Source organism: Bufo bufo, chromosome 3 (genome assembly GCF_905171765.1).
Source record: "Bufo bufo chromosome 3, aBufBuf1.1, whole genome shotgun sequence".
NCBI classification, from domain to species: Eukaryota; Metazoa; Chordata; class Amphibia; order Anura; family Bufonidae; genus Bufo; species Bufo bufo.
Genome location: NC_053391.1, coordinates 367796145 through 367807099, shown reverse-complemented (window position 1 = coordinate 367807099; position 10955 = coordinate 367796145). Strand labels below are relative to the sequence as shown.

At 44.4% G+C, this 10955-nt stretch overlaps 1 protein-coding gene across 1 annotated transcript; it reads left to right on the top strand.

The window, feature by feature from the left end:
- TMEM234 (transmembrane protein 234) lies at positions 1 to 9318 on the top strand. Its single transcript, XM_040424565.1, has 5 exons — positions 1 to 265; positions 2476 to 2542; positions 2615 to 2707; positions 6947 to 7069; positions 9098 to 9318. The coding sequence occupies exons 1-4, from the start codon at positions 98 to 100 to the stop codon at positions 7015 to 7017; spliced, it is 399 nt and encodes a 132-aa protein (XP_040280499.1). The 5' UTR covers positions 1 to 97; the 3' UTR covers positions 7018 to 7069; positions 9098 to 9318.
- Positions 9319 to 10955: the final 1637 nt, after the last annotated feature.

Here is a 10955-nt window from a genome sequence, read left to right as displayed (position 1 = left end):
GCCGGAAGTGCTGTCAGTACAGCGTAGCAGTGGGAACACTGTGCATGGATCCTTGCCGCAGTACTGCTAGTGCATCGCCTGTGGGCTCTAGTGCCCCATGTCTCCATCCGCAGGCCATGTGTGCTCTCTTCTGTTTGTGTCCGTACTCTGGGGGGTCACCAACCCCTTCCTGAGAAGAGGAGCAGAGGGGGTGGAACGTGTGAGAGTGGAAGGGAGAGTACGGAGGCTGCTGTATGAAGCAACGTTCCTGATATCTAACTACAGGGTAGTTGTAAAACCTCTTACAGGCAGAAATAACAATAAGGTGTCTCCTTAAAGGGGCAGCTTTAAAGGGCACCTGTCAGCAGATTTGTACCTATAACACTGGCAGACCTGTTACATGTGCGCATGACAGCTGAAGACATCTGTGTTGGTCCCATGTTCATATGTGCCCGCATTGCTGAGAAAAGTTATGTTTTAATATATGCAAATGAGCCCATAGGAGCAATGGGGGCGTTGCTGTTACACCGGCGCCCCCTCTGCAGGGCCAGGCAGACGTGATCACATTTTCACTGCCTGGTCCTGTCCATCAAAGTGTAGAGGGAGCGGCAGTTGCAGAGAGCTGAGATTTAAGGTGCAATTGAACCGCCCCCGATGCTCCTCAAGGCTTATTTACATAGATTTAAAAAAAAATCTCAGCAATGCTCACACATATTAACATGGGTCCAACGCAGATGCCTTCAGCTGCTAAGCCCTCATAGGTACAAAAATGCTGATAGATGTCCTTTACAAAAGTTTTCACCAGCCCCATCTCCCTGCCAGGGCTCTGGAGGAGAGGATACTTACCTGCTCCCCACCTCTGGGTTTCGTCTCTTTCGGGTTCTCCGTGGTTTAGTTTCCTGCTTGTCTACTTCCAGAGTGGATGGGGGTTGTGTACCGCCACAGACTTCATAGTCTATCATACTAAGGTCTCATGCACATGACCGTATGTATTTTGCAGTCCGCAAAAAAATACAGGGGACATCCGTGTGCATTCCGTATTTTGCAGAACGGAACAGCCGGCCCCTAATAGAACAGTACTATCCTTGTCCGTAACGCAGACAATAATAGGCCATGTTCTATTTTTTTGGCGGAACGGAATGCACACAGAATACCTTCTGTTTTTTTTGCAGACCCATTGAAATGAATGGTTCTGTATACGGTCCGCAAAAAAACCCGGAACGGATACGGAATGAAAATACGTTCGTGTGCATGAGGCCTAATAGAGACTATGCATCCTTCAGCGTTATTAACTTTGAATAGAGCAGGAGGGTTCTGGTCCATTAACACCCCCTACTAACTGGGTCTTGTGGCTGGGGAGGGCACAATGCACGGTAATGGTGATTGGCTCTTCCAGGAGCAAGAAAACCTACTGATAGCACCCCTGTAGCCACAGAGAGTGTATGCCTCTGATCATTGCTTGCCAGTTATTCTCCAAAAAGTTGTGTAACTCTGTGAAGGCATTACTACTCATATTAGGGGGGATGCCTTGATGATAACAGGGTTATGGACAACCCCTTTAAATGGGTATTCCCATCACATACAATGGGGGCATATCGCTAGGATATGCCCCCATTGTCTGATAGGTGCAGGTCCTACCTCTGGGATCCGCACCTACAACGAGGGGAGAGCTGTGACTGGAGGACCCCAGGATCCGTCCACCACCAAGCGCTGCTCCCATAGAAGTGAATGGGAGCGCATTGCACATGCGCGGCCCCTGCTCCCATTCATTTGTATGGGGCAGACGGAAATAGCCAAGCCAGCACTTGGCTATTTTTGGCGGCCTCATAGAAATAAATGGAGGACGCATGCGCAGTGCGCCCTCCGTTCATTTCCCCGCTCCATTCTCATTGTAGGTACGGGTCCCTATCAGACAGTGGGGGCATATCCTAGCGATATGCCCCTATTGTGTGTGATGGTAAAACCCCTTTAATGGAAGGATGAGATCTGCAGAAATGCTGCTATATAGCGCGGATTAATATGTGTGTGGTTTTTCTGCGGTTTTGGTGCAGATTTCATGCTCTCACTTTGTGTTTCACAAGCAGGCCTCCTGCAAGAATGTGCCTTGAAAAGTGGGCTGCTCAAAGGGTGATGTCCTCCAGCCGATCTGAGATCGTGTGTGGTGAGATGAAATTCACTGGTGGTGCTGATTTTAAATCCACAGCATGATTTCACCCTTTGCTGGATTTGGCTGTGGCTTTGTCATAGAACAGTGGTGAAATTCCACTGCAGAATATCTGCCAATTGTGACCATATTGTTTGATTGGTTTCTATGGGCATTTCTCTGCGGCTGTTTTGAAGTGTCCCCCAGAGTGGCAGTGATAACAGTGAACTTGGCAGAGTGTATAGTAATCGCTGGGGTCCAAATATTCTTGTGGGTACGTCATGTCAGGAATTTACTGAGCAATATTAGATTGTAATTGATATATAGTCATGTATACTCTTCTTTTATTTCAGTATGTGGTCCCATTTTTGCTGAACCAGGGAGGATCCGTGGTTTTTTACCTTACGTTGGCCTCAGCAGGTAGGTCATAGAACATGTTCTGCACCATCTTCAGCACAGGATTACCACAAGCTTACTTCTACTGCTTTGCAGATCTGTCGCTGGTCGTACCTGTCTGTAATTCTCTTGCACTGGTGTTTACAGCGGTGACTGGAAAGCTACTTGGAGAGGACATAGGAGGAAAGGGTGAGTTACTGGAGCCATTTCTGTGGCACTACTGGTTCTGCATAGACAAACCAGTCAGAATCAGAAAATGCTATTGCATCATACAGTGTTTTATACCGTGTTTTATTTCCTGCATTTTTTTGCAAGTTTTTATTCAGTCTTAGGCCCCTTTCACACGGGCGAGTATTCCCGCCGGATGCGATGCGTGAGTTGAACGCATTGCACCCGCACTGAATCCCGACCCATTCATTTCTATGGGGCTGTTCACATGAGCGGTGATTTTCACGCATCACTTGTGCGTTGCGTGAAAATCGCAGCATGCTCTATTTTGTGCGTTTTTCACGTAACGCAGGCACCATAGAAATGAATGGGGTTGCGTGAAAATCGCAAGCATCCGCAAGCAAGTGCGGATGCGGTGCGATTTTTCACGCACGGTTGCTAGGAGACGATCGGGATGGAGACCCGATCATTATTATTTTCCCTTATAACATGGTTATAAGGGAAAATAATAGCATTCTGAATACAGAATGCATAGTAAAATAGCGCTGGAGGGGTTAAAAAAATAAAATAAAAATTTAACTCACCTTAATCCACTTGATCACGCAGCCGGCATCGCTTCTGTCTTCTTTCTTTGCTGTGTGCAGGAACAGGACCTGTGGTGACGTCACTCCGGTCATCACATGATCTTTTACCATGGTGATGGATCATGTGACGGACCATGTGATGACTGGAGTGACGTCACCACAGGTCCTTTTCCTGCACACAGCAAAGAAAGAAGACAGAAGCGATGCTGGCTGCGCGATCAAGTGGATTAAGGTGAGTTAAATTATTTTTTATTATTTTTTAACCCCTCCAGTGCTATTTTACTATGCATTCTGTATTCAGAATGCTATTATTTTCCCTTATAACCATGTTATAAGGGAAAATAATACAATCTACAGAACACCGATCCCAAGCCCGAACTTCTGTAAAGAAGTTTGGGTTTGGGCACCAAACATGCGTGATTTTTCTCACGGGCATGCAAAACGCATTACAATGTTTTGCACTCGCACGGAAAAATTGTGCATGTTCCCGCAACGTACCCGCACCTTTTCCTGCAACGCCCGTCTGAAAGAGGCCTTAGGGTGCATTCACACGACCGTATGCAATTAGCATCCGTTTTTTTTTCTTTGCGGATCCATTGTAACAATGCCCATCCTTGTCTGCAAAATTGACAAGAATAGGACACATTCTACCTTTTTTGCAAGGCTGCGAAACGGACATAAGGATGTGAACAGCACGTATGTGTGCTGTCCGCTTTCTTTGCGGACCCGTTGAGATGAATGGGTCCACAGCCTATCTGCAAAAAATGTGGATCGGATGCAGACCAAAAATACGGTCATGTGAATGGGCCCTTAGGGCTCATGCACATGGCCATAGAGGTTTTTGCGGTCCGCAAAACACGGATACCGTCCATGTGCGTTACGCATTTTGCGGAACTGACCGTCCGCTCCTTCATAGAACTCTCCTATACTTGTCTGTAATGCGGACAAGAACAGGACAGGTTTTATTTTTTTGCGGGTGCCGTGGAATGAACATACGGATGAGGACAGCACACGGTGTGCTGTCTGCATCTTTTGCAGCCCCATTGAAGTGAATGGGTCCTCATCCAACTGTCCAAAGAAAATCGGATCCGGACTAAAATAACGGTCGCGTGCATGAGCTCTTAACGTGATTAAAGTTGAGGTAGAGGTATCAAAACTGGTGTAAAGGAAACTTGACTGATCCTTTAAATCCTTTAATTCCTCCTTTCCAAAGGAGCTGTGAAAAATAAAAGATGGAATCTGATTGGTTGCTATAAGCAACTGAGCCATTTTTCCTTTACACCACTTTTGATACCAGAATTATGGATTAGTTTATTGTTCTTGTGCAGTTCATTGTGGTTCATTGTCTTGTGATAGCAGTATTAGTACAGTGGTGTAGCGTAGGTTGCCAGCACCCGGGGCAAGTCAAGTATTGCACCCCCCCAACTGTGGCCACGCCCCTTTTATTTTGCGGATAGTGCAGTAGAGGTCACCTGCAGTCCTATGTAACACCACATATAACACAGTGATAACTCTCTGAGTGCAGATAATGTAGTAGATGGGTGTGAGCCCCCAGAATTCAGAACAGTGTGACCTGAAGTCTGGGGCCGGACTGCTGCAGTGTGGGCCAAATTCTATAGCCAACCTTCCCCAACCCTACTGTAAACAGATATGTGGATGGATATTTCATACATCGCTACAAAATATACAGTAGATACAGAACCACATACCTCATCCATCCAGTGACGTCTCCTGTGATGTAGACTTTCCTCAGCGTCTTCATTCGGAGATAAGACCGCTATGACACCTTCTTTCAGCCGCGTCTCATCTCTGCAGAGTTTCACAGCAAAAAAAAATTAGATTCCTTATTTTACTATCGTCCTGCCCCTCCTGATGCCTCAACACCGTCATCCTGCTGCTACCTCCAATACTGTGGTAGAGCCGGACAGATAGTTCCCCATAATATCATGCTCCCAAACTGTCCTCCATGGTAATAGCGTTCCCAACTCCAGTCCTCAGGGACCACCTGCCGGTCATGTGTTCAGAATTTCCTTAGTATTGAGCAGGTGATACAATTAGTGTCAGTGCATCAGGTCTTATCACAGGTATTCATTCTGTGGGATATTCTTACATCATGACCGGTAGGTGGGTCCTGAGGACACTGCCCCACAGTACCTCCAATAGCATCCCCATTAATATGTGCTAAATAAAAATGCCCCCATAGGCCCCTAATAGAAATAAGGCCTCCTATAGTGCCCCCAGCAGTAACAAGACCCCTCTATTATTATAATGGCCCTCTCTTTATTACTATCATTATTATTATTAATATAATGACACCCTCTGTAGTATTATTATTATTATTATTATTGGCCCTCTGTATTATTATTATTATTGCCCCCTATGTATTACTATCATTATTATTAATATAATGACCCCCTCTGTATTATTATTATTGCCCCCTCTGTATTATTATTATTATTGCCCCCTCTGTATTATTATTATTATGGCCCCCTCTGTACTATTATTATTATAATGGCCCCCTATGTATTACTATCATTATTATTAATATAATGACCCCCTCTGTATTATTATTATTATTATTATTATTATTGCCCCCTCTGTATTATTATTAATATGGACCCCTTTGTATTATTATGGCCCCCTCTGTACTATTATTATTATTATTATTATTATTATAATGGCCCCCTCTGTATTACTATCATTATTATTAATATAATGACCCCTCTGTATTATTATTATTATGGCCCCCTCTGTACTATTATTATTATAATGGCCCCCTATGTATTACTATCATTATTATTAATATAATGACCCCCTCTGTATTATTATTATTATTGCCCCCTCTGTATTATTATTAATATGGACCCCTTTGTATTATTATTATGGCCCCCTCTGTACTAATAATAATAATAATAAAATGGCCCCCTCTGTATTACTATCATTATTATTAATATAATGACCCCCTTTGTATTATTATTATTATTATGGCCCCCTCTGTACTATTATTATTATAATGGCCCCCTCTGTATTATTATTCTAATGGCCCCCTCTTTATTAGCATTGTCATATACAATGGCCCACATTTTTTCTACATAATTGCCTCCTTGGTATGCTTCCTCTTTTGTGGTATTGATAATGCCCCCCTCCTCCATAGTGCTGCCTGCCTTAGGATACTTACATAAAATAAAATCAATACTCACCTCTCTTCCTCACTCCATCACTGCTTCTGGCCTGAGTTCGCGCGTCCCGGCGCAGGCGGTCACAAACACATCACTGTGGCCTCCTGCGCCACGTCATCACATCATTTCGCGAGACTCGGCGCAGGAGGTCACAGTGAGGTAATCGCGATCTCCTGCGCCGCTATACTGCCTCATAGGCTTCAGCCCTGGTGGCCTGAAGCCTATGAGGCAGAATGGAGGGGACGGGAGCCAAAGGCTCCCATGGCCTTTATTGAAATGCCTGCTGCCCGGCGCCCCCTGCAATTTGTCGCCCGGGGCAACCCCCCCCCCCACCACACTACACCCCTGACTTAGTATATGGTGAAACTGAAAATCTGTCACAGGAGGTCTGGATAAAGGGGATGTGAGGTCTTTTGCAGAGGTTTCACTGTGTTTATTATACTATTTCTTTTCATTCTTATGTTAGTTTTTATGTCTCCTTTTACTATTTTCAATAGGAGCTGTTCTTGGGTTGCTTCTTACTACGTTGGGTATTTCAATCTGTGTGGGAAGTTCTGTCAGTGACTGAGGCAAATGAGTTTGAGTGGAAGGCATGTAAAGAAGCCGGCTATGTACAGAAGGTATTGCTGCCATGATATTAAAGAGAATCTATCACCCGTTTTTGCCTCTATCTGAGGCAGCATAAACTTGTGCCCTATACCCTGAGCAAAACACTGGGTCACTTACTTGAACTGATCTAGTTGTTTTGCTAAAATCTGTATTGAACAGCTCCAGCACAAGCCGATCACTGGAGTCCACTTACTACAGAGCATGCGCCTGGGAAGTCCTCATTCATGAGCTTTCTGGCTAAGGCCTCATGCACACGAACGTATGTATTTTGCGGTCTGCAAAAAACGGATCCGCTAAAAATACGGATTACATCGGTGTGCATTCCATATTTTGCAGAACGGAACAGCTGGCCCCTAATAGAACAGCACTATCCTTGTCTGTAATGCGGACAATAATAGGACATGTTCTATTTGCGGAACGAACATACAGGAAACGGCATGCACACGGAGTAACTTCAGTTTTTTTTGCAGACCCATTGAAATGAATGGTTCCGTATACGGTCCGCAAAAAAAACAGAACGGACACGGAAAGAAAATACGTTTGTGTGCATGAGGCCTAAGCCTCACCCCCGCTCCTCTTTTCTTAGCTGCGGACTGTAAAAAGACGAAAAATATCACTCAGCGGAGGGGGCATGGAGGGCCGAGAGCTCATGAGTGAGGATTTTATGGCACATGCTCTGTATTCAGCAGATTGCAGCACTCTGCTCACACTGGAGTTACAAATTTTAGCAAAACGACTGGATCAGTCCAAACAACTGACCAAGTGTTTTGCTCAGAGTATCTCTCACTAGTTAAAGGGGTTGTCCGGGTTCATAGCTGAACCCGGACATACCTCCATTTTCACCCAGGCAGCCACCCTGACTTGAGCATCGGAGCAGTTCATACTCTGATGCTCTCCTTTGCCCTGCGCATTTTCCGGAGTTCCGGTGACAAACCAGGCTCTCCATGGGCTGCCAGGAAGCCCGGTGACGTCACCGGCATTGATGGGCGGGATTTAGCGATTCCCTAGCCAGTAAAATGGCCAGGGAAGCGCTAAAGCACGCCCATCAGAGCCCGTGATATCACCGAACACACTGCCGGGAGGAAGCTTCTGCACGGCAGTGTGTTATTGTAAACAAAAGAACCCTTGCCCTGCGCGATCTAGCGCAGGGAAAGGGAGCGCATCGGAGCATGAGATGCTCCGATGTTAACTTCAGGGGGTCTGCGTGGGTGAAAATATGGGTATGTCCAGGTTCAGCTCTGAACCCAGACAACCCCTTTAAAGGTGTTGTGTTATCTCAGACTTTTATGGCATATAACTAGGATCTGCCGTAAAAGTCATATACGTGTGGGTCCCACCTCTGAGACCCGCACCTATCTCAAGAACAGGTCCCCGAAAGTGAAGGAGAGCGCTGCGCGTGCATGACAATTTCTATGGGAGTTCTGCAAATAGCCAAGCGAACGTGCTCAGCTATTTTCAATTGTCCCATTGAAATGCATGGCGAGTGCACTGCGCAAACGCAGCCACTACTCCATTCACTTCTATGGGACTGCACGAGATAGCCAAGCCAGCGCTCAGCTATTTTCAGCAGTCCCATAGAAATAAATATGGGGGGGGCTGTGCATGCAGGACTACCCTCCACTCACTTCGGGGTTCCTGTTCTGGAGGTAGGTCCAGGTCTCAGAGGTATCATCTCCTGGTACATAATACCTTATAAATAGCCATAGTTACAGAGAAAATTATAACATTCAAGGATTTAACAGAGAAGCCACTGTACTAACTTGAGCAGTGAGTGTGTATTTCTTACAGTTCCGTGGGCATATTCTATAGAATTTTGTTCGTGCAGACCTGGGATCATGATAGTCTCTCCCTGTAACAGTCCCTGTTACCACTCTGACAAGGGCTTCCCCGCTTCTTGGGGGCTAAACCCTTGTCTCCACCTGTGTGACCCTATTTTTTGTGATATGTGTCTTGACTCTGTGATTCTTGGTTATATTTGGAATGGAGACAGATTCTCATTAATCAAGAAAAATGATATATACATCTTCTCTTTACTTTAGATCAGTCAAGTGTCTGGATTATGAAAGTAACTAGATTGTGAATCTGTTATTTTTTATGAGAAAAAGAGTCTCCTGGAGATGTTGGGATACAGTGAAGCTCTAGTTGAATGTCAGTGTGATATTATGTCCACAGATGCAATGTAGTGCCTTCTATACAGAACACTGTGTAAGACAATGTTATATAAAATATTTTTCTAATAAAACTGTAAAATTAACGTCAATTACAGCCTATTCATTTTATAGTAATCAAAATGAACTGTCATTTTTGAAGGGACTCGAATAGGCACAGACGAATGGCGAGTAACTTTATTTGTGGATAATTTGTTCCACCAGTATCAGGTACACTGACGAGCAAAAGGGTAACAATGTTTTGAACTTTTGACTTTCAGGCTCCATATCTCACCATCCACTACAACTTACAACGTGAGACTGACATTATTTTATAGACAGTCATCTAGGCTATCTCATACATAAACTGCACTTGCAACTATTTAGCATATAATTAGTTATGCAGATTCTTGTCATGTAACTGCATTGTTACTGTTTTGCTCCAGGTGGTGGAACAATCTTTTTCTTCTTGTATACTACAAATTACAACCTATTCTCACATTCCCTAATAGCTCAGTGTGTTATTAGGTTGATTCCCAAGTGAAAGGTCACTGGTTCAAATCGAGGAGCAGCCATGAAGATGATTTCCCAAGAAAAGAGAAACAGCATCATCCAACTCATCAATAGCGGTATCTCGGGCAAGAAAATTGCCAAAGTGCATCATGTGAGTGCCATGACAGCTGGAAGAATACGAAATGAAGTCCATCCATCCATTCCAAAGCCAAGAGGTGGACGTCCAGGCAAAATATCGGAGGCAACCAGTCGGCTCATCACAGGGTCTATCAGTTCTGGTGCGAAAAGGACGACATAGTGTTCCAGCAGGTCAACGACCTGAAGCATACATCGAGATTGGCGAAGAAATGACTCAATGACAATGAAGTAGAGGTGCTGGATTGGCCCCCACAGTACCCAGACCTCAACCTAATCATACACTTGTGGGTAGAGTTGAAGGAAAAGCTGTATTCGTACCCAAGTGAGTTGACCAGTATGCACTCACACTGGTAACGTGTAGAAGAGACCTGAGAACAGATTTTGGTCAAGACATCCTTGAATCTGATCGAGAGCATGCTGAGAAGGATTCAGGCAGTGTTGAAAGCCAAAAGTGGACTTGCAAAATACTAACAAAATAATAAAAATTAAAACTGTTGAAATGCAGTTACATGACAAGCTGTAGTGGATGGTGAGATATGGAGCCTGAAAGTCAAAAGTTCAAAATATTCACCAATCCTGACCTTCTATGCCCTCCTGAAGGTACACAAAAAGAAGATACCTATACCAGGGAGGCCAATAGTGTCTGGAAATGACAGCCTGACACAAGGGATAAGCAATTACATGGATCAAGTATTAAGGCCATTTGTCACATCACTACCCTCATACATAAGACACAAAGGATCTGCTTTTAAAAATCAATGATATGTCTTTTCCCCAGAATATACTTTTGGCTAGCCTAGATGTTGAGTCCCTGTATAGCAATATACAACACTCACTGGGATTAAATGCAGTCAAATATTTTTTAGACACAAAAAGTTTCACTTTTCATCAACACAACTCTTTTGTTCTATTACTATTGGAATTTATTTTGGAGCACAATTATTTCACCTTTCAAGAAAGGTTTTATAGACAGATCAAGGGGACCGCAATGGGAATGGCTTGCGCACCGTCTTACGCAAATATTTTTTTAGGGTGGTGGGAAAATCACATTGTCTTCACGGAGGAGATGTCGTCATATACCTGCCACATAGAATATTGG